Source organism: Calidris pugnax, unplaced genomic scaffold, assembly GCF_001431845.1.
Source record: "Calidris pugnax isolate Ruff unplaced genomic scaffold, ASM143184v1 scaffold32, whole genome shotgun sequence".
Taxonomy (NCBI): domain Eukaryota; kingdom Metazoa; phylum Chordata; class Aves; order Charadriiformes; family Scolopacidae; genus Calidris; species Calidris pugnax.
The window spans coordinates 4,698,321-4,723,010 of record NW_015090783.1 but is presented as its reverse complement, the minus strand read 5'-3'; the positions used below and the strand labels follow the sequence as shown (position 1 = coordinate 4,723,010).

At 38.3% G+C, this 24,690-nt stretch overlaps 1 protein-coding gene across 6 annotated transcripts in view; it reads left to right on the top strand.

Annotated features, from left to right (window-relative positions):
* Window positions 1-1,007: 1,007 nt before the first annotated feature.
* RIMBP2 (RIMS binding protein 2) overlaps window positions 1,008-24,690 on the top strand; it is a 160,029-nt gene continuing 136,346 nt past the window's right edge. The window contains exons 1-2 of one of the 6 annotated variants that reach the window (XM_014963742.1): window positions 1,008-1,172; window positions 1,860-1,994. In XM_014963742.1, the coding sequence (XP_014819228.1) occupies window positions 1,041-1,172; window positions 1,860-1,994 (267 nt within the window). In that variant the 5' untranslated portion in view covers window positions 1,008-1,040. Of the gene's footprint in view, window positions 1,173-1,859; window positions 1,995-4,755; window positions 4,782-4,894; window positions 5,217-24,690 lie in introns of those variants that run through there. The other 5 variants (XM_014963747.1, XM_014963774.1, XM_014963766.1 and 2 more) reach the window with 5 other exon arrangements.

Sequence of the window (24,690 nt, the reverse complement as noted above, 5' to 3'; positions counted from 1 at the left end):
AAGGCTCAGTGAAGGGAAATTTCTGTTATGATCATGCTGACTTTTAGGAATGCCTTTTGTTTTAGCAAAACGGCCATGTATTCAGTAGCAGAACTTCTGCAAATGCCTGAAAGACTGTGAGGCTCTTACACTGAAGTGCCTATTATCTGTTTGTTTTAACTGTACAGATGGACCCTCATACCAAAACTAAATTTATTACACATCACTGAGTATTATCTTGCCAAATCAACCTGTGTCACTGGGCTAGGTTCTCATGCTGTTGCTGAAATGGTATACTATCTTACTGTACAAGAGACCCATTGGTACAAGTCAAAGAGTAAGGTGATAACTGGGTGGAAAGCAAGAAGACCTGGGACATAAAGAGCTGTGACCTGCCTAGCCTCAGAAGGAAGCTTCAGTTTCTTCCACCGCTCTCATACACTAAGTTTCCCTGTGTAACAGCTGATTCCCAGTGAAGGGTTTGCAGTGTGGACCAACGTGCCTGTTGGAATACAGCATCTCACATGTAGCTGGAGCACAGGTTCTAAGTGAGGTGCATATTCAGCAGCAAGTACAACTTCTTAATTAGCTGCGTGATACAATGCTGAGGGAAGGACCAAAAGTAGTGGGTGAGCAGCAGCTCTATGTTGCCATCAAGTGGTAAATACATTGCTATCTATATAGCCCCAGTGATCATGGCTGGCTGGCATCCACTGAATGAAGAAAAAGAAATACATGAAAAGAAATGGTCTCCTTTTCATTTCTTTGTGTTATCCCTATCGCTTTACTGGTGATTGATCAAACGAGATTGTCACTTGTTCACTTAATGTTTGAATGAAAGATCTGAGGAAGAAAATTTTCAAATAATGCACTTATGCTATGACTATTGAAAGAATTTGAATTATACTCCTTCTCTCAGACATAGCTTTAGCAAAAATGACATGAAAAATGTATTTTCTCTTTACCAGGATGTCAGCTCTTCAACTTCATTGACATTGTCATCCAATAACACTGCTGTCGTCACAAAAACAATTACCAGAACGCTTCCTCTAAAGCAGAAAATGCACTTTGTCAATGTTAAGGCCCAGCATCTGCAAAATATCAACAAACAATCCAAAAGTTTAAAAGATCTGGAGATCCAGCTGCTGCAATTGGAGTGTGAAGAACTCAAAAATCAACTAGGATGCCTGAGGGTAGGTAAAAATCCAATTCTGTTCTTAATATCTAACTGTGCTGGTAAACAGTTACATTGAAATTAGTTTATTCATAGAGGTGTTAAAACCAAGTAGAAAAAAAATGTTTTTCTGCTCAGTTTTCATCCAAACAGGTTATTGATATCAAATGTTTTGTAAATTATCACATGTAGAAGAGAGTTTGGGTCTGAATTCACAATAGTTCTGGTTTAGCCTCAAGTTAAAACTTTCACTAAGGATATAAACTTATATATTGGATTACTGAGTGGCATTCCTATACTTCTTAATTATTGTGTTGTACTAATTTTATGCCCTACCAGCAGCATCTCTGAGTCCTTTGTTACAGCAACTTATCATGTAAGAGGAACAGTTCGCAAAGGTTGGAATTGCCCATGTTGTTTCCTACCTCACCCTAACCTGCGTTAATAGCCAGAGGAAGTTTACTAAGCATGAAGTACTAGGGTAGTTGAAGTGTAGGATGTCATGCTGCTGATGCTATGAAGGGACATCTTGCTTTTTAGGTGTCAGAGAATTATTAAATTGAGCACAAAAAAATCACATGCATAAATATAGATATATTGCTACAGCAGATGTTCTTGTTCTGCTAGAAATTCAGCTGTGACAAATTGTATGTTACTATCACCATACATCTGAGAAAACAGAAATTGAAAATGTCCTGTCATGCAGGAAGGGCTGATGGGGCAGAAGCCAGGCGACACGGAGGAGTTACTGAAACAATCTCAGAAAGAACTGTTGTGGCTTCAGAGACAGCTGTCCTTTATCTCCACAGGAGGCCCTGTGTGTGTTTTGGCAGCTAGCAAGGTGAGCTCCTTTATTGTTTTGTTAGTCTACCTCACTGAACAAAGTGGAATTTGGAAGGGAAGATTTATCATCATTTTGGCTTGTTTTACTGAAACAACTCACTGCAAGATTTATTTTTCATACTAAGGATACTAAGAGGAAAACTCATCTTTTAGAACGTATTGTAAATAATTGTTTCGTGTAATCCAGAAAGACTTGAAAGAACGTGAAATTCATTATGGTGTGTGAAAGGTTACATAGTTAAAATGGCATTTCGTATAGCCCTATTGTATACAGAAAGATGTCTTATGTTCTAGGTCTTTTTCTAAAGAAAACTATCTGTCAGAAGGCAGGATCATTGTTATTCTGGGGGGATTTCTTCGCCTGGCACATAGACCTGTAATTCCCTTTCTTCTCTCAGCAACACTGTTACAGATGCGTTCCTAGTTACCTACTACCTACCTAGCCCATCATCAGCATAGCTGCATCCAGCCCTGAACAGGCAAAAATCACTATCAAGCTATATACTTGATGTTAATAATCGGCTATATAAACTACCAAATTAATAGGACATTGTTAACATAAACAGTTTAACATCTTACAGTTCCAGTAAAATGTGAGTTCTAATTTGCTGTGGCATAAAAAATTGAATATGTCAAGGTTTGATGACTCAAGTTTCTACATGATTACTTGAGATAAAGGATAGGTTTTTAAATCTTCATAGCAGTGAATCTGTGCTGATAGTTTAAAAAATTAGTTGCTATTTTCTTTTTAGTGACTTAATTTAATGTATTCATATTATTTTACATATCTTTAAAATGAGATTTCCAGAAAGTTTATGATAATTTACATATTTTATACATATATACCCACAGCTCCCATGTACAGATGTACCCATTTTAAATCCACCCATGAAAAGGAATGAGAAGAATTGATTTGGTTCAGTGCAACACATTAATCATGGCATTTTACAGTGATCTGACTTATTTTCAAGTATCAGTTTGGTTTAGCACGTTTTTGTTTTGTTTGTACAAATGTACATAAAGCAACAGACACGTGTTACCTGGAAAGTCCTGGTATCACTTTGTGTCATGTACTGCAGGTCTGTATTTGTTGCTGAAGTGCGGTATGACAAGTGCTAATATAGTCAGAAAGAACATTTGGATTTGAACCTTGCATGTAGCTCAACTGAGGAAAAAAATTCCTAACTTGCAAAAAATAGAATTTTTTTTAAAAAATGAAAACTATTTATGCCACAAACTGGTTATAAGAGTGCACTTGCCTGATGATTAAAGGCATAATCTAATCTGGGAAGGAACATACGATCCTTAGTAGGAACAGCTTTTCTCTCCAAAAATATCAGAGTTTTGTTGTTCCTGCTACAGTTGTGAGTAATCTCAGGGAAGGTCATTTGGGGCTGAGATGTGCACAAAAAAGTGGTCTTGGATACCTTATTTTTAGATGTTGGACTCCCCATTTGGAAAGCTGTAGTCTTTCTAGAATGTGCCAAGGTAGACCTTTAGGGAAGAAAGCACACGTTGCCTGTAACCCTTTTCCTCATTTTTTTTTTTTCAGTGTCATAGGACCAAATACCACATTTTTAGCTGTTTCATTTGTATAATGAGGGACAGATTTTTCAGAAGCTGTTAGTTATGTTGAAGATCACACTCTGATAGTCTGCACCATACTTTAATTCTGAGCTTCTGAAGTGAAATGCTTTTCATCCAAGTGAGAGTGGTGGTACTTGGTGTTGCTAGAAGCTTTGAGGGTAATGATCTTAATAAGGTGCTCAAATAGATTGATGCGTGGGAACTGGAATATCCAAAAATATAGGCAACACCATTTTGGAAGGATTCCTTAGCTGTTTAGTAAGCGTCATGGTTCAAGGTTCTGATTTGTCATGAACTGGAAATCCAGATAAGACAAAACTTGAGAAAGAGATGATGTGATGAGTCCCCCTTCCATGGCTCTAAATGCCTTACAGTGAAGCCCCTGCTGCTGACAGCTCCTGGAGATGAAGGTACTCTGCGTGCATTTCAACTTCATAACGAACTATTAGGCTTTGGGGGAAGTCTGGCTTTTTTGTTAATGGCAGACTTTTCTGAAAATTCTCCCCCTCTTCCTCATTATGCCTCTAAGTAGAACTGTGGAGGGAAGACTGATATTTGAAAAGGAGCTGTAAATTCATGTAGAGAGACATTATTAAATGGAGAGATATATTTCTGTAGATACTTTAAGAGAATTCAATGAAATAGTACCTTGAGAGTGCCACATTTCCCTTCCCTGTTAAATATTGAAAGGAAAATAAGGAAAATATGGAAGTTCGACTCAACGTGACTTAGTATGTTTTCTTGATAGTTTAACCTTCATCAGCCTTGAGAATTCAGTTACATCATAGTGAAAGCACTCCTAAAGTGGCCAGATCACCTCTGCTGGGGCGGGGGGTGAGAAAAAAAAGGAGGGAAGAAAGACTGAAGATAGATCTTTAAAAACTGATTTATTTAAAATCTTTCCCTGTATCCCCTTACAGGGTCTCTCTCTAGCTGTGGGGGAGATGTTTGTTGCATACTTAAAAGTTCTGTGTGAATATATTGTATACAGTTTTCTTTAGAAGAGGAAAGACAGAATGGTTAGGATGCTCCAGGTAATCTGTCTTAATACCCTTCTGCATTTGAGTTTCTAAGCCTTCCATTGGGCAGGCTTGGGAGTGAAAAAAAAAAATTGCAGCTCACATTTACAGTTCATTGGTTCGTGCCAGTAGGCCACAGATGACCTACTGAGAAGATCCTGTGATAGCATTACTTGGAGGTAAAATAAAATCTCCCAACACCCGCCTCCCCCCGGCCCCCCCCTCACTGAAACACATCCTTGCTGCGATCCCACTTGCTGCTTGTCAGCTCCTGTCCGCGCTCCCCGCTGCTGCGTCGGGTTAATACTATGTGAAAGAGAAACTGGCAAATAGGGAAAGCCATCTTTGTGTGCGTATGTGTGTGCGAGCACTGCTGTTTCATAGGCTCTGGCAGCTGCTGCATGGCCGATGATGCTTGCTCTCTCTTTTTCACCCTGCCTCCCTGCAGACAACTAATGAATCATTTCTAGCCTGAATACTAGCTGTGCAAACACACCAATGCCGCTGCTGCTGCCGACGCTGCCGCCTTTCTCTACAAGGTTGTAATTTGACACAGTAGACTGCAGTTCTCTCGGCAATGATCTTGCTGAACATCGGAAGCACTCGATTTGAAGGTATGCTGAGATTTCACCATTTCTAAAAATAGCTATTTCTTTTAAATGCTTTTCGGGCAAAATGAGGGTGGGAGGGCTGAAAATCTGTAGGTGTGTGTGGGGAGAATCCTCTTTTTAGTTAGCAGTAATGCAGCAGTAACTCTTACCAGAGGCAGACAAACTTTATTATTCTGCTGCAATTTGATGATGCCCTTCACTGAATCTTTTCTTCTAGGTGCTGCTTAGAATAATAAAATGTGTTAGTGTTGTGCACAAGCACTAGGTAAAGGGATTAAACTCTTGCTAGATTATTCTATCCTCCCTCCTATTGATGTTTAATCTGATGTCATTTTCCAGTCACTTTTAAGGTTTCCTATAAAATAAATACTATATTGACAGGTTTGCTGATGCCATGTTTCTTTTCTGTATTAGTGTCTGTGGGCAAAGTTAGTAATTATACTGGCTAGCAGCTCTTCCCTCCTGTCAGTTCCCCCCCACCTCCCCATCAAGCCCCCAAGCACAGTGCATATTCACAGTATCTGTTTGCTTTGCAGATGTATATTGTCATGTCATGGCAAAGTCATCAATCTGACTACTCTTCCATAGAAATATTGTTAATGAAATTATATGTGGTATTTGTCTGGCAGCTAACGCTAAATTAGGCCAATTGCAAGTAAATATCCTTTTTTGGTAGACGAGAGAGATAGCTGCAGCTATATAGATAGATAGATATATATAGAGACACACTATACATAGCAGTATTTGTGGGAAGTATGTTATGTATAGGAGTATGTAGAACAGAATAATAACATCTTATGATAGCATATGCATATAAATGCCAGTTAATTAGTTAGCATGTACCAGTATGCTGTGTTCAGTATTATAGGAGATACTGCAGGTTTTTTTATTAACCTCTTTTGAAAATTGGCTGTTGCCTATAGCGTTGAGCAAAGAAGCTATGCCTTTCCAAGAGTGATGTGATGGTTGACATAACAGTTTTACGTAGCCTTAGTACAATTTTAACTGATGAATACATAAGTGCCTACATGAATACATAAGTGTTTTTAATTTTTAAGCTGCTGCTGTCTGTTATTTCAGTGGTCAAACACTGACAGGGCTTTTTTGTCCAGCACAGGTATTGATGCAGAGTTTATATATAAAATAACTCAGCAGAATAACTTATTAATGAGTGTTGTCACTGCATCTGGTAAATACAGTCTGTTCCTTAAGTGATTGGATACATTTGGAAGAAATACCTAAAATCAAAGCCATTGATCTTAACATTAAGAATTGCCAAGTATGCTGAGACAGGGAAAGAATGCTATGATTGCCATCATCAAAATACAAATAAGGACTATTGCTTAGCAAGATAGAAGAGCTGCTTTCAGAAAACGCTGAAATAATGAAACACAGACCAAGTGGTAGGGTGGAAATTAAAGCATCCCCATAAATTTAATGCCATAAAAAATAGCAATATCCATGAACTGATACAAAAGCTACTGTAGTCACTTTATATTTCAGCTTTTTTGATCCAGGAGGTCTTACATTTTTATTGGAGAAAGGCTTTCAAGTCTACCCAGCTGACAAATGAGGAAGGAATTCAGATCAAATCTTACAGATGTCAGCCAGGATTCACCACTGTAGACATCCTTTGAAATACATATGCATTAATTTTAGTATCTTAAAGGAGGGTGTTGGGTCTTTTTTAGGTGACTCTATTGTTTTTTTAAAGAGATCTGGTGGCCCTGAAGAGTGGCTTTGTGCATACTACTTCTGTTTTAATAAGAAAAAGGTCTACTCTAAATGAAACTAGTGAAGTGGTTGTGCTGCCTGCAGACGAGAGAGCAACCCTGAATTTTTGTAGCTAAATATCTGAATGGGTTCCAGCCTGCTTACATACAGCATGACGGTATACTAGAGGCAGTGAACAGAGAAGCAGTGTTATTACATACAACTTTATATATTCGGGTGTACCCAGAGCATCTTTTTAAAAAATTTAATATGTTCGATTTTCTAGAATCATAAGCAAATTACAGCTTTAAAATGTCACATGGTTTTTAGGGGTAGAAAAAAAATGGGACAGTGCAGTGCCACAGATTTCTGCCTGAAAATGATCTGAATAGCTGATACATGCTAATTTAATTAACTGACAATTACAAGCTCAGAAATTTGAAGCATGTCTGTATGTGGCCAATCTCATACTGTACAAGCTAGATATGTACTTTTGCATGTGTACAAAATATGAATGTCTCTTTGAATGTCGGTTCATTCTGGTTTAGGTATAAGATGTGCGTACTCATGGTTTAGATAGGTGTGTCAAAATTGAGTTTGAAATGAATGTGTAAACACAACAGTGTTCATTCTGGTAATAGATTATTACAGAACTCTGAGCCTTTCTGGATTGTCAGGAGTAAAAATAAGGTTCCTGTGATCACTGGATAATGCGTATCCTCTGCTATAAGGGATTTTCCTTGACATGTGTCAAATGCTCCACCACGTATCAAAATTAGATATCCAAAATCACACTAACTTTATTCTGAAATAAGAAACTAGTTGGTCATGCCTCACTGTCCTGTCCATTCAATATTTATGTTGAATGAAATATGGTTTGAGTGTCAAGGCTGTTGTTCATTTAGTTGAAATTGTTTATAGGCCCTCATTGCTACTACAAAATGTGTCAGAGTAGCTGAACTATCTGTTAGTTGTGTCTTTTTTCCTGGGACTTGTTTTTGGTTTGATATTCAGCAAAAGCTTCTGGCTAAAGCGTGATTTTGTGTAACTCCTTTGTTTCCCCCTTCCATAGCAGCATTTGTCATGTCTGGTGAGCTCTTTGATAGAATGGCAAGCTACAGAGATGACGTTTCTATAATTTTGAAAATCTTTCCATGTGCAGTACTAAGTAACTGAAATCTGTTTAAGATTTTCTGGAAAACACCTGGTGCCACTGATTGATTATCTGTCTTCTGACTGTAGATGTTGTAAGCTGACTGTCCACTACAGATGAGAATTGTGGAGCATTGCTGACAGTAGCGTTTGCTCATTGCTGTTAGAATTGGAAAATATATCATGATTAGAAATGGAATTGGGATATAACCACAGTGCTGGAAAAATGCAGCTTTTTCAGAGCAACTTGTCATGAAACCGGTTTCTGCTCACCAGTGAAAAAGAGGGCTTTTATCAGGCTTATTTGCACAGAGTGGGCTCTTGGGAAATAGCAGTGATAACATTGGCCTGAGAGAACAGTTAATGAGCTTCTGGAGCAGCTGATTGACCCTGAAGTTTGAATGTGGTCATTGAGCATTTCTTTGCTGGCTGTAACCATCCTGTTCAATAACATGTGGGAGTCATGTTCATTCTGTAAAGTATGATTGTAAAGCCACCTATGGTTGACATTTTGGTGAGGAAATTAGAGTGACTTACAGGCTTGTGGCTCAACACTTTGGCTTGTGCTTGTGACGTGGCACTTGATAAGGAAATCAGAGTGTGACTTCTAGCTCTACCATAGATTCTCTGAATGGCCCTGGACAAGGCACTTAGTATCTCTTGGACTCTGTTCTCTTTCTGTAAATAGGAATTATAATGAACCCCTTCTACTACATTCTACTCATTTTATCTGATTAGAAAATGAGATCTTCAGACCAAAGACTCTTCTTCATCAGGATGCCAAATTCCAGTGGAGGCTTCTAGATGCTACCTATAAATTACCTGACAGTCTGCATTGTGTGTTGTTAATCTATAGAAAAATATTTCCAGATTTCAGAAGAATCTGAATTGATTCCGAGATTTTTAGAATAACACTTGATTTGCTAAACTCTCTATTGTGCTCATGGGTGTGTTTGGTTTGGAGTGAAGAGCCTGGTTTCCTTGATGATGGCAGTGATTTGGTAGAAACATTTACAGCACAAAAGTCAGGACAGAGGAAGTGGAACTGTAAGTCTGATAAAGTCTGATTTTTTTTTAATTATTTTTTTAATTGTGATAGTTTTATATTTTCTGTGTCATAAACAGTATAACACTTGGTTTCTAAGGCACTAAGTATTACTATGCCAAATATTTGATCTTGCTTAGCAAGCAGCAGCAGTGCACAATATTACTGTGAAAAATCAAGGGGAAGGCATTGCAAATATAGTAGTATGGCACCGTCTCTCTTCTCTCTTCTAATCCAATGACAGTTAGAAACTATCTTCCATTTTTGCTTTCAGTGTTATTGCTGTAGCAAGCTCTTCAGTGTGATACCTTCCTTAAGGCCTGATCTGAGCGCAGTGAGCTGATGGACGGTCAGCACATGCACCCTTTTCCTTCCCCGCTCCACCTCCACTGGGACTAGACTGATAGTTTTGTTGGTGTTTTTTTTGCTAAGGAGCATAAATAATTTTTATATACAGCTTCAATTAATTTTTTACACTGGATATGGGGGGGTGAGGGAAGAAAATGACAATAATACCCACTCTTGCCAATTGTGGCAGAAAAATAAGCCCTTTTTGAGGCAGGCTGACTTGTTTAGGGTTGGCTCAGAAAAATCCTGAATCGAGACTAAATTCCTCCAGAGTCAGGAGGGGGTTCACCATTTCAGCTTCTGCTGAATATTTCCACACCTCCTTTTTACACATTGGAAAAATGTTATTTGTTACTCCTGTACGGAATATCATGGTGCCTTTTCACCAATATGGCAAGTGCATCTTTAGTAAGTATATTGTCCAGCTTGCTTAAAAATATTCCCTGATATTAATCAGCAGGGACTTGTATAGATCTATGCCAGTTCACACCAGGGGGGATAGCTCAGCATAGTATCTCAGGATAGTGTGCTAATGGGCTAAACTCTTGCTGAAGACGGATAGAGTTGATGGTGCTTAGAATTCAGCTGGATGAAGCTCACACTTGCCACTATAACAAGCAGTTTGGGGTTGAATCTGTCCCCTGTTCACTGCACTTTCCCTCTTCTGTGACAGTCACAGTTTTACCTATTTGTTAAATCCTTCTTTCTGTTCTCCCCACTTCCCTCCCCCCAATTCTGCATATGGTTTAGAACATTAAGAATATTCTCTGTCAATTCCAGGAGTGTATTTCTTCCTTTCGCTCTTGTTTACTGCTTGCTAATTAAATTTTGTAGGTGGCAGTTTGAAATCTTAGTGGGACGTGTCATGTGACTGCTAATGCTCTGCAGATCTCTATTACATAACCTTTAAGTCGTTTGGGAAAATGTGCTTGTGTCATACTGGGCCTGACATAAGGCTCTGTCTGAGGCCAACAGTCTGATCGGGTTTTTTATGTACAGTGACTGTAGAAATCTTGTGGATGGTTTGTTCTGGCACAAGATTTGTGCCTTCAGTTGTCAGGCCAATTGTCTTATTTCCCTGAAATGCTTTGCAGTCTGCACTGTCTGCCTCTCCTGCAGGGTAGAAGAGGGGAGGGGTTAGATTTAAACACTCTGACATGCCGGGTAATGATCAAATGAATATTAAATGCAGTATCCTAGGATCCCTTCTGTTTTCCTGATAGGTTTGTTAATTTTAGTTCTGAAGTGACCAGACCACAGAACAAACACAGAAAACCTCTCAGTGTGTGTCCCCCTCACCCCTTCACCTCCTACGGATCTTAATTGGGCTCTGGTGCATTATGCAAAATGAAAACATAAATCAATACAGAAGTTTAAAAAAATGCTATGTAGGGATGATCAATTTTTTATGCATGGTAATTCATTAGGTTGCTGTTTTGCAAAAGGAGCACTTTTATAGATGACAGCAATGTATCCACTGACAGAATAATAGCTCCTCTCGCTTTTTCTGAACCAGCACCATCTTTTGGCCCATCTTCACATACAATTTCGCATTTTTGTTGCCTAAAATATCTTTATACATTATCCAGTGCAGCTTAAGCACTCCATTGTTTCTACACCCTGAAGAAATTGAGTCTCATTCTGGTTTCGTGGCCAGGATATGGGCCTTGGAGGATGGGTCTTGTTTGTGGCTCTGACATTTGACATGCTGTGTGTTCTCAAGTAAATTGCAGATCTTTCTGCCTCAGTTTCTTTATCTGCTGAGAAGGCTCAGTGGCAATGAGCTGCTGTAACCTTGCAGCAAAAGTTGCAGTTAAAAACTAGGAACAACTGGATGGAATTTGGGGTGTTTGATGTTTGGTTGGGTGGTTTTTTTAATGAAGTCAGGTTTTCAAGTTTATAATTTTTTATTGAGAACTGTGATTGTGTGAACCTGCATTTTGTTCTAGAGTAGTCCTTGGTTTGTAATGGCAATTTTCAGTAAAATCTCTTTACAAAATGCTCAAGAGTGATGGCTGATATAATTCTCATTTTACAGATGAGAAATTTTTAATGTGCCTCAGGTTTATTTGCCCAAGAGCATTCCCCAGGATCAGTGTAAACCTGTGGCTGTTGTTGGCAGAGTCCTGTCTGATGTTATCCATTGTACTGCTTCTCCTAATTGAATGGTGTATAAGAACGGAGGAGGGGGAAATATTGATCTTCTGAAAACAAGCTTTCTTTTGCTTTACTTTAAATTAAATGACTTTTTGCCTGTGTGCTACTCAAAGTAAAGAGTTTGTCAGCGTATTCATTTTCTTAAAAATTACTACCATTATAAATCATGGTGGCTACAGTCAGCTTGTCTATTCTCCCAAACCTACTGGGTATACTGAAACTACAAATGTTTCATTGCTGGAAGGGGTCTCTGTTGCTCAACAGTCTTAAATCATCTATACAAATGTATCTACCATACATTTCCTGTGATCCAGTAGTTTTGGTTTATTTGAAGATTAAGAGGGTACAGTTAACACTGCTGTGTTACTATGGTTGTTGGCTGCTGGATGAATTAGGATGAGAAGAAAGAAGCAACTGTAAACCAGTTGTGTGTGTGGTAGGGCAGATGGGCACAGCTAATGTTTATCTATTTTAAAGGAAACCTGTCATTAAGGCAGTTGTTTCTGTTAATAATGTGCATAGATGAGCTTCTCAGGATCTGGACCTGTTCCAGTTAATGTACTTGACAGTCACAGAGCGAGAGGAGAGCTCTTACCCTGGCAAGCTCTGTCCTGAATTGTTTCAGGATGCAACAAGTGGCTGACCTGAACAAATGAAGGTATGAAACATGAAGACTTACAATAGATCTTTCCTTGCAATAATCAGCAATAATCCAGTGTCTGTCTTATCTGAACTGTGTGTGCTCTGTGGTACCTTGCCAGTGATAAGTGTGAGGGAGCAGCAGCTGTGATGGTCTTTTCTTGAGGATTCCTACCAGGCAGGAAATACAAGTACAGATTTTATAAACTTTAGAGTAACATCCTGTGTAAACACTGTTGGTAAGGGAGGGGAGATTTGGAAGGAAGGGTAGGTCCTTCATGTCATACCAACTGTCATAGCTCTGATGGCTCAAATGGATTTAAGCTTATTTCCTACAGTTGTGGTAGATTAGGCCTTTTTTTCATAGTTGCTAAAGGTGAAGTATCTCATGCAGCCAGAGTAAAGCAACCCTCCTCACTGACTTCTGTGTAGATGTTGATCCCAGCCATTAGATGCAAATCAGAGTTTTGCTGGCTTTGATATTGATAGGTACTAATTATCATAAACATTAAACCTCATACTTATTGTGCAACCTTTCCTTTTGGAAAATTTCTATTTTATTTCAGTAAATACTGAAGTATAAAGAGCTCGAAGCTGCTGATATTTCTATGATCTAATGATAGAAGATTTGTAAATACATAATTTTTACTTGAAATTATGAAATTGAATTATGAAAATTGTCTTAAAATAAGGCAGAATAATTTAGAAAACAGAACAAGACAGGAAGAAAAGCTATGATGATAAGAACTAAAAGAAATAGTGACTGAGATCATTGTACTGCTGACACCAATGGTGTAACACACTTGTGTCTGTGGGGCTCAGGTGGTTTTATTGAGTCTTTGTGAAAAACTGCTCTGAGCAGAAAGCAGTAACCATTTCTGTAAACATAATATTTGTGTACTGTAAATAAATAAAGCTTCATTAAACGTAACTGTCAACATTGATGCAACAAGCATGTGGCACTGAAAGCAGGAAGAGCTGCTGGCCAGGTCCTGAGTATCAGCCTCATGAGCGAGGCACTGAACACTTCTCAAAGAGCTGTCAGTCCAAATATGCAGTTCGACACAGCAGAGTGATGCAGCATTTGAGGGAGCACAAAGGAGAAGCCTCCTTCCCCCTTATCCCACTTTTTAGCTGCTTTCTGATCTGTCTTCTTTCCTCTCTCTCCCCATACTCTGGTTTGTGTAACTACAATTTAGTCTGTTAAGTAAAAAGTTACCAGCACATTTAGATAATGTTGTTGATTTTTAATATAGTTTTATTTAATAGCTTTTAAGAGACTGTGCTGCTATTGAAAAGGATATTTTATCAGCTCTGATTTCCTGTAACTAAGTAACAGGAAATTTTTCCAAACATGACTGAGTTACATATTGTAATATTTGGATGGAACTGGACTATAGTTGAATTGGAGGGGATGTTAAGCCCTGTGTGCTTTGTTGTTTTGTTAGTATTTATCTTATTCCAGGCCCTGAAGGAGACCAGAGATTATACTGTAGGAATTTACTGTGGTTTTCTTGTGCCTTATTCTTAGGTATCTGATACCCGATTTTGCCTGGGTCTGGAATCTTGGTATGGCCATTTGTATCTCTTTTCCTTAGAATCCTAAAGAGTGACTGTTAGAAAAGAATTTTGATGTACATTACTATTTGAATAGGGTTTGTGGATTATTTTTTAAAAATGGGAGAAATTATTTCACCACAATAAGGCCAAAACCAAAACCAGAGATTAATTTCTCAGTTTACTTCCTTTCGGGAGCTGGAGGTAGTAGATTTCTGGTTCTGGAGAGGTTATAATGCCGTGGTTAGTTCTTAGTCTCCTCATCTACAAGAAATTACTGTTTGAAAGATAAAATGTCATGCAATGCCTTAGGAGAAATTATTAATAATATATGCATTTTATTCTGCAAAGGAGAGACGTCTTTTGTACACAAGGAAAGGTGTGTGGAGAAAAGCATTCACTTAACACTGGTGTTCCTTGTGGGTTTGAACCAGCTTCATTTGCCTGCTTTGTAGCTCTATGTACTAGTTCTTTGTAGAAGTTCGATCTGCTGCTGTAGGATTTCCAAGGCAATTGAAAGAGGAAAGAAGAAGTGGAGAGGCTTAAAAAAAACCCCAGAAGTCAGAGTGGAAAATGAAGGGAGTGAGGTAAATAAGAAATCTTGTTGATAAACCTACAGAATTAAAAGGTTTCTCCCTATGTATGAAGAGGTTCTCCTGCTGTTTGTCCAAACTTGCATAATTTAATCATTTTCTATATGTGATCGTTTGGTCAATTTAATACTGTGTTCAGAAATTCTCTTTAGTAAAAAATGATGAATGACAGTGTCCTCCTTAATTCCTTTTCATTGTCCTCGGTAATATACTACAGTTTAGCTTTTTGTAAGCTTCTCATTTGTGAACTACTGCCCCTTCAAAACTAAAATTTACAAGTAAACAAAGTGGGATTGTCCTTGACATCAAATCTGCCTGAAGGATAAAAATGATCTTTTGTTTGTTGTGTGTAACAATTGCCAAGAGGACAGAATTTTCATAGCAATCATGACTTAGAATACAGATTTGAGGCGCATAGCACTATGTAATTTGTTTTTATTATATGCAACACTCATTAAAACTAGAATGCTGGCATTAAGTAGGGAGGGATAATGCAGGCCTGTGAGCTGCAGTGCTTTTAAAGATCCAGGTTTTTGCTATTAAAAGAATTTCTTAATTTGTTGGAATAACTTGAGGGCTGCAAAGGTTTTCTTTTATAATGGCTTGGTGCAGTATATCTTTCTCAGATCAGTTGTAAATCTTTTCTTGCGTGCATGAATCCCACTGTTGTAATCCAGTACAAGTGTGCATGGGAAGAAATGCATTTGGATTTTTATAGTCCTATCAAACTTACTTTATGGAGGAAGGCCTGTAAAGTCCCACAGGAGCACTTAACTATTACTATCCATCATTATTGGATTGGTAATAGACTACTATTACATAAATAATACAAACATCAAGTAAATACTTCAGGGGAATTATCACATCATCCTACTCTGTGTTGCATGTCTCTTAAAATTACTGTACACATTCAGAAGGGATGGAGAGAAATGTAAAAAACAAGCCACACTATTTCCATAAAGAATAACTGAAACAATTATATCTGTACTGTGAAATACTTAAAATACATTTTAAAGCTCTACCTTTTTGTGTCAGTGTTATATGTTCAAGAAAAATGAACTGGAACAAACAAAGGGCCACATGAGTAAACCAGGAATGCGGACAGCTTATGTTATAAAAGAACACTAGAAGAGCTTATTCTTTATAGTAATAGTGACAAAACAACTATGTAATAGCCTGATTTCATCACTAATTCTACTCCTTACAATTTTTAAAGTTAAGCCTATGCTTAGCACTCAAATGCTCCAATTAAAACACCAAAAGATTGTCAAGATGATAGAGTTCAAAAATGTTATAAAAGTGTTCATTTTTAGTGTCATCTGTCGATAGCGTCTGTCTATCTAAGGTTTAACCTGGTTTTACCTTATCTAAGTGCTTCATGACTTGTTTGCTGTCTGAATTCAGTAATTCTAATGAACCCTTTCTTCAGAGTGCTACGTGAATGCTATTTGTGTAAGAAAAACCAGTTTAGTTTTGCAGTCTTTACACAGTGCCTGTGTTACTTTTCTCAGTGTAGGGGACTGAATGTTTTAAAATGCAAGGTTCCTAACTTAAAAATATGTCTGCTGTGGAAGCCCTAGGTTTCTCTGAATCCCTTACTGCCGTAATATTGGCTGTACTGTGAATAATTCTGCTGTTCATTTTTAGGCTTTTCGCTAAAATGTGTTTGTGGGAAAAGGAGAATCCTGTTTCAAATTGTTATTGACGTGGGGTCAAATACATTGGGTTATTTATACCGTCTCAAGAACCAGGGTTTATGCCAAATGTAAACCAGTCATGAAGGGGGAGCAGGGAAGGGGGAGTATCTAGGGAAATTTAACACCTTAATAGCAAGCCCAGAGGGGAATATCTGTTATTAAATTGAAGAGATGGGGAAGTGATTTAAAGAACATAACAGTTGATAGAAGTCCCTAATAGCCATGTAAGGGTAATTTAAAACATGATGTATCTTCATGCCAACATCTCTCTGCGTGCCTTAAGCTCACACAGTTCCCTTTTCTGGAAGGCTAGCAACAATGATGGTAGAGGTTGTGCTCTGATCTGTGTGGCTTACCCATAGGCTGCGTCTTAAATTCAGGCCAGTTCTTAGAGGCCCACATAAGCAGAACTCCTGATGTGTTGATGCATGTAGTTTTTTTGCCTCTGCTTTTTCATCATTGCTGTGGGTTGTGTCCAGCATGGGACAGCCCCAGCCCCTCCTCTCTGTGGCCTCTGCAGCCCTGCTGCCAGCTCCTGTGCATGGACACTCACTGCATGCCTTCCAAAAGAGAAAACTTGTGCATGCGTACGTACTTGCCAGCTTCTCGTAACAGGTGGCTTAGTTTCCACTTCCTTGAAAAAGCTTCTGGATATTCCAAGGATGCTTTCAGGAAAGTGAAAGCATCAGCTGGGGAGGTGTTTAGGTGGATGTTAATGGCAGTAGTGGACTTGATCCTTTGATTTGAGTAAGCAAGAGTTAAGGGACCTTCTTTTGGTCAGTTGATACATGTGAGTTCTCCTTTTCAGAAGGGATCTAGGCATTATTTTGGAACAAAGAGATTGAAGAAACCTCCACCACAATATGGTCTTTCAGCTGAGTAGCGTATAACATACATGCCATAGTCACGTGAAGGGAGGAAGGAGAGAAGGCACAAAACTGAAGACAATTTAGAGTGACAGCCTCTTATGCATCTGCTTGAAGTAGAATGAGTTATTAATAGGTATTCATATTTTCTCCATAAAGATAGAAGAGGTCATGCTGATAAATGACTACATTTATGGTAAGCTTTCCCTGTTAAAGATAGTCTACTTTTTGCCACTTTGTATTCTTTTAGATTTATGTTTGTTACCTGGGCCGGTCATCGTGGATTATTGCTGCCCTTTCCATCTTAGTTTTTAGAAGGATTGCAGAGCAGTTCTGCTGGAGCCCAACCTGGAGGTTGCAAATCATTTAGCATACAGAGAACAGGATTATTTGTTTTCTTAGTTGTGGGGTTGTTTTTGTACATGACCTGCATGTTTGTCTCCAGGCAATTTTGTTTGATACTGGTAGTGTTTAAATGGCTCCACATCAGTGAGGTGAAAGAAGGTTTGGAGGCACAGAGCCCTTAGCTTTTATTGGCTTCAAGCTCTGTGTATAAAAGTCTGTTTAGAAAGGGATGGCAGTAATGTTCCTTTTGCAAGCACAGGATTAATGGTTAAGAAGTGTTAAATGCATCATTCCATAGATACATTACTGTACATTTTATGAATTCGTATGATGCACTTTGTCTTTCATCTTGGGATTTCGAAGTACTTACAGACATTAATTAACGAAGTGTTGCTGCACATCTGTTTGGTAAGAATGATTACTATCTCCATATTGTTGAGAAGGGCACATGATTTCCCCAGGTTTCTGCAGTGAGTCAGTGACAGAGCTGAGCATGCAGCCTGCATGTTGTGCCCACACCATAGCCCTGCGCCACTGGGCAAATTCCCTGGTAAATGTGTAGATTTCTGAAAAATACATAGGAAACCTTTTCAGTTTTCAGTCATTTCCTGGTGCTGAAATTAAAGCAAACAAACACACACATACAGCAGTTGTATACTGCTGTATACAACTAGTAGTCGTGGAGGGTGAAGTGATGAGACAACATTTTTGTGAAAAAGATACAGATACTTTTATTGACTGTCTAACCAGGTGCTTGTAGTTCCCTACAGGAAGATAGTAACTATGTCTGACTCACTCTGCAAGTACTCCTTTATCTCCTTTCTGGATACAACAGAGGCAGAAATCAAGATTCAGGGCTAGCAGAGAGTCGTTCCAGTTGCAGAAAAGTAATCTGCATTTATTACATTTGCTGAAAGAGGTATTCATTGTCGTTGGTTCAGAGAGACTGGTGAAGCAGTGCTTGGAATTCTCCCTTTTTGTTGCTAGCAAACAATTTTGCCTGCTATCCAAATGTGAAGATATTCTTATTTGTTTGTTACATAACAGGATTCAATTGCTCCCCATCCTTATTTGATAATGTACTAATTTGTAAGATATTCTTGGGATTGTGTGCAACTCAATCTGATCCTTTAGGGGTTTGTTTATTTTGGAGTTGACCTGGAGATTCCTGGATTGACCTATGATGTGTTAAGTTTGTCTCTGATTATAAATGATAGCTGATGACCTACTCTCTCAGCTGGAATAGTACAGATGTGTGTTTTTTGCCTTAAAGTCTTCAAACTGCAGTTTGTTGGGATACTGTGACTGGGATAGGAGTTACGCAGATCTGTGATGTTTGATGGATAGGAATGTTAGATCTGCTGCTGCAACCTTAACGAAAAAAAAATTTCTTTGGCTGCTAGGAAATTCTCCTCATCCTAAAAATCCTGCTAAGAATCAAGAGATTGCTGTAGGTTTCTAAGGAATGGTTCTCTCTGAGAAAATCAGACCAGGATTTGCCTTTTTATTTGAAATTTAGAAGAGAAAGCGCATTTAAAGACTTCCATTCTCTTCCTACATGAGCAGTGGCTAGAGTTTAGCCTGCTGTCTGCAGTGGAAGTTTATTAATGTAATCACTCAAGCTGCAGATAGTTAAAACGTTGAAGGAATCAGGCTGGCAGCTTGCCTAATCACTGTGCAAAAACAAGCCATACCACAGCAATATTAACCTTTACCGTCTGGAGCATTCTTAGTTTCCCTCTGGTGTGCTTATGTAAGCTTGCCAGCGGAACGTGGAAGGTAAAGACTTAGAGGAGATACAGTGTGGAGTTTTTTGTTTGTTTATTTTTTTTATTCATGTATTCCAATCTTTGCACTCATGGCTTTCCTGCAGACTGTGCGCTAATCTGCTCTGCAGAAGGTAAAGAGGTGGAAGGTTGGTGTAAAGATTGTCCTCTGAATCCTCTGCTTATATTGTTCTCTTACTCCAGGAAGGATGTGGCAGTACAAGGCCCGGCAGCAAATCGCATAGAGATAGTGTGGTGCTGCTCCCTTTAACACACCTGAACTCTGTCCAAACAAGGGCTTCACAACCTATTTACAGACCTCTCAGATCTGTCATAGTGGAAGTGAGACTTTCACAAGCTGACTCAGCTTCGTTCTTTCCTCTCGCCTATGGCAGCTTCTCTGCTGTTTACAGCCAGACGTCAGTGTGTTTCACTGATGTCATATGCGAAGTGCATCTTGTCAGCCTGGCCTGCTGCTTCCTGCAGTCCTGAGTATCTTACGAATGCCATCATGGAGCAGAGGAGGGTCCATGGGCAAAAAGGCAGCTGGGAACGTGCCAGCAAGGAAGGCCTTTTTCAGAGGAATTGCACAGATTGTACATCAGCCAGCAGCAGCCGAGGACTTCGGCCTTCCCTGTTTTGTGCCTTGGTTATCTTGCTCTTGTCACTAACATCTTTCTCCCTACGTACATGGGTACAGTGAAGACACAATTGTGGAATCCATATTCTGGTAGCAAAAGGGTAGTGTCCTGAACTGCTTCAGTACTGATTTACCAGTTGAACCATTCACTTAATGAAGACTCCTTTTCAGCCATTTTAGCATGTGTGAGGTCATAGTTTAAATGCTACCCTAGTCCTTGCACCAGTAGTTAGAAGTGCATGATGCTTGTGTGAGAGAGAAAGCAAAAAACTTTTTTAGAAAAGTTTCTACTAAATTCCATCTAAATTCAAGATGGAATTTAAGTTTGTGGAGCTCACTCAGTCTAGATTGCTTTAGACAGAAGATTTATATTAATAACTTATACTGGCAGTGATAAAAAATAAGATATCCAGCAGAAATAGAATCTGGTGATGAGGAAAAATAGCGTAAGCTTCAAGGAATCTTCAAAGTAACTGCATTCCTTAAACGATGGAAAGCAGAAAATTGCAATGAATCTCATTTTCATTAACCGGATCAAAGAGGAAGATAGATGTGACCAGCATATCATCAATTCTATCCTTTCGCTTATACAGGATGCAGATGGAGGCTGGAGAAAAAGAAAATCCTTCAACTAATCTTCATATAACTTAATAGGAAAGTCAAAGTAAATTGATTCTCACTTCCTGAGCTTAATTCTGGACCTGTGATAATTTTGTTATTTAACTTGCCTTTATTCAAAGAGTTCCCCTGAAAAAGGGCAACTGTCACCAGCTATTATAGACACAGTTTCATGTGAAATGAAGGTGTAAGCCCAGATGTATATGGGGTTCAGGTGATCTTTTAAATGAGTCATAAGAAAAGCAAGTGGGAGGTCAAGGTAAATTTGCTCTAAGTCTAGGCAGTGAAAGGTCCAGTTATAGCACCATCACAGAGAGACCATGGCAAATGACTAGTGCTTGGGCAATACTTCAGTAAAAAGTTATAAAAATAAGATGGAAAAAGAAAGCTTTCTACTTTTAGTATCTTTCTTAGAGTGGAGATAAATTACATCTTAGAAGTGCTGATTTTCCACAGACTGTAAGAGGGCTCAGACAACTAGATCAAATGTAGGTGTTTATATACCTTTAATGAGAAATAAATTAATCCCATGAAGGTTTACATATTCAAGTTTGTATAAAAATGGGATTAATTTTCAGTATTAAACAGCTATAATCTCTATAATTGGAATAAATTTTGAAAAAATGTTTGGTTCTGATAAATGTTGATGCATGATTCATAATTTCTGTGTAGATGATCCAAAATTCTTACTATCTGAAAAAGCAGTTGTGTTTCTTATACTAAGTGATGGCAAGGACCTGAAGGCTGGAGTCTGATGCTGACGTATCTCTCTCTTGTTTTAGAGTGAAGCAGTCCCTTTTTATACTCCACAGGCTGAAAATCTCTTTTGATTAGCCCATTAGTGCATGGCCAGAATGACAGATTATTCACCTGTAGAGCTAAAGCTGTGGACTGCAGTGTTTTTGGAAGGCAGAGGGAAGCCCGCAGTGCTCAGGTGGCTGTGCTGTAGGGCTAGTCTGTTTGCTAATGTTTTTGGCTGCATATGTAGGCACAGATCCAGCAAGGCTTATGTCAAAGACTTGCATTGGAAAAAAAAAAAGCTTTCTCTCTGCAGGTCCAATTTCTGTTTTGGCAGATATATTTAAGCTTGGTCATGAAATCATTTCTAATTATCAACAAAGCCCTGATACCAGATGATCAGAGAATTAACAGTGGTACTGCTGTTTACCACATAAGACTCTGAAAGTACTACATGTAGGAGAGGATAGAAAAATCGTGGACTTCACAATACAGGTTCAAGACACTGTTTGTCTAGTAATGGGAGATTCTGTTTTTGCCAAAATGATACATTTGCTATTGCCAAAATAGGGATGTCAAACTCAGATGGTTTGGCTATTGAAAGATACCAGCTGTTATCAGATGCCTTCTGGCTTTTGTTTGGGTTTCAGAATTCTTTATAAAGATGAATCTTTAGTTCTTGTCCTGTTGTTTATGTCAAAGAGAGTTAGACGTTTTCCTGACTGTCATTTTTCTCATAAAAAGCCACCTCAAATCCTTTTTTAGGGGTTTATATTTTATGTTGATAATACTTAGGGCTTAATGGCCTGATTCTCCTTAGGCTTCTGGTGGTATCATTTAGAAATAATGCTAGTAAGAAAGATATTAGTTACATGAGTGCAAATGAAAGAAGAATTGATCTGGATGATACATAACTCATTTAAATAGAAGTCAGCAGCCTCATGGAAATGATGGGTATTATTTTTGCCAGTGCGTGGTTTCTGCAGAATGATACAGTAACTTGTTTGTACGTGTTGCTAAAAATTGAGGTTTAAATGCTTTGCTGAATAGGACATAGCTGTGACAGCTCTGATCTGTTGTTCATATCTTACATGTGGACCATGGAATCTTTGTACATTTATAAAACCTGAGCGTGAAGTATGTATTAATACATGATGTTGTGAATTTTCGTATTAAAACAAATATTTCAGAGGATTTAACAGTGATAGATATCTGGTTTTCATACTTTTTTTTTCTTCTTCTTAGTCAGGGGACCTATACAGGGTTGAGTTGATAGCTAATGCAGAGCTTCCTTATAGTCTGTGAAAAACACTTACGGGCACATTTATCACGAGTATTTCTTATACTAGTTTTCCAGTACATAAAGGTAGTCCATATTTGCAACTTGAATAAAATCAAGAAATCAGCCTTATGCTGAATAAGCTTTTCTAATTTGTAAATTAGGTAAATTATTGTATATTTATACTTCATTAAAGAAGTACTGGGTAGTATAGAGTGTCATTATCTTAGTTTATACTTGTAATTTTTATTCCCGAGAATTAAAAAAACAAATAAAGTAAAAATTTGATCTAGATAGACAGATTGGTATTTTTCTGAGGACTCACATTTCTTGCCCTTGCCACAGTATTTACTGACATGGTCTGTGACACTGTGGTTTTTGAGACATATAGTTAAGAGTGCCTTTTTAGATGTAAGACGCTGACACTTGAACTGTTTGCATCAGGACAAGAAAGTACCAAAGGAAAGTGGCTTTGAATTTGCATTGACTTTAGGATAGATTTATGCAGCTAGGTGTTTAACTAATTAAATTTGGAGCTATTTGGCACAGTAGCTAAAAATATGGGAATTCTCAAGAGTGCGGTGCTTTGGAGAACTGATGTCAGCTAAAGCAAGAGCCATTAAGAAAATTAGAATGATTGAGAATGTTTTAAGCTGAAAGGGCAAACCAATGTAATATTGAATGCATAAAGAAGAGTAAAATTAAGACAAGGATATGAGAAGTGGTAAGAGGCTTTTGTAAATATGAGTTTTCTCAGTGCAGCTCCCACCAGTGCTATTTTTTGTGAAGAGTTATCAGTTTGATGGAGGAAGTGTTTGTGTGCTAAGGAGAACATTACACAGGGGAAATATTTCAGCCCTTACAAGTACGTATAATCATCCCAATCAAATGCTTATTGGCTGAGACAATAAGATGCTAGTATTTTCCCCAGGGTAATATAAAGCTGGAACCCTTCAGGGAGGGTAATGTTATACACTGAATGTACTGTCAGGGCTCTAAGTGGGAGGTGAACTTACTGGGTGGAAATACAGACCAATTCCATATCTTTGCATCTCCTGTGCACCTCTCCTTGTAAGAGCTGCACATGCTGGAAAGCAAACATGCTGTCTTGGCTGCCAAATGTCCTATTTAGTAGAGGAGGGTCATGCTGGGTTTGTGGCAAACATGACCAACGTGTGATTGCATAGGTCACTGTTACTTAAACACCATGTACCAGACAAATAGGACAAGAGTAACCCCATTGTTACAGATCCTATGTTTACTGACCGTTAAATGCAGCTTTGAGACTAGGATTCAACCTTTTGAAACAGTTAAGTAGAAAAGAGATGTCACTACCTGTGTTACAGGGAGGGTAAGTAAGTAAGGTAGGAATAGATCCTGGGACTCCTCTAATGCCATGCCTGGTCCTAAACTGTACTACCTTTCTGTTAAAGTTGTGTGGTAGCTGTAGGGTTGGTTTTTTTAAATATTTATTGCTCTTATAAAAAAAAATAGCCCAACCTTTGGCTAATTTTTATTACGTTCATTAGGAAGGAACTAGTTCACTTTGTCAGGTAGTTCAGTTATCACATCAAAATACATAATAATTTTTTTCTAGAACTTTTCCCATTGATTGGGGTGTGCATTCTATTGCTTGTCAAGCGCTTTATGGTATCAACTGGCTGTTTTTATTTTATCATTCTGGAGATGTAGACTACAGGATGTTTCTGTTCCAGTGCTGTGATTGCATGCCTGGATAGCCTCCAGTATAGCCTATTGTTCTTTCTTACTTTGAGTTGCAAGTGACAAGTGAGCTCTAATTTATAAATTTATTTATTAAAAAATCTAAACAACAATCTTCCCATTCACAATCAAGATCACCATTCATTCAAAGCTAGATCTGTGTAATTACCCTCAAGCTAAACTTAGCATTTTCAGTAGTGTTTCCTATTTCCTGTAATAATAGGAATTGTTCAATCTGGCAGAGATATAAGGAATCAAGCAGCATCAGTGAGTGATTTTACTGATACGGGTAATTAGGAATCACTTTTCCAACATATGTATCGTGCACAGGTTCTTTTACCTACTGAGATACTCATATAATCCATCATTGCTATGATACTTCTGTGGTTCCATGTCAGTAATATAGTTTATTCCCAAACTACTTGGCTTGAACAATTTTTTTCCTTTTTACAAAGAAACTGAAGGAATTATCCAAGGTCAGAGACTGAGTGTCTGGAGCCAGGTAGTAGGTCTGTATCCCCTGAATCTCATTCTTGTGCTCTGATGACAAACATTTCTTACTCGTTTATTCTTGCTCTCCTATGAAAGAGGTGACAGAGAGT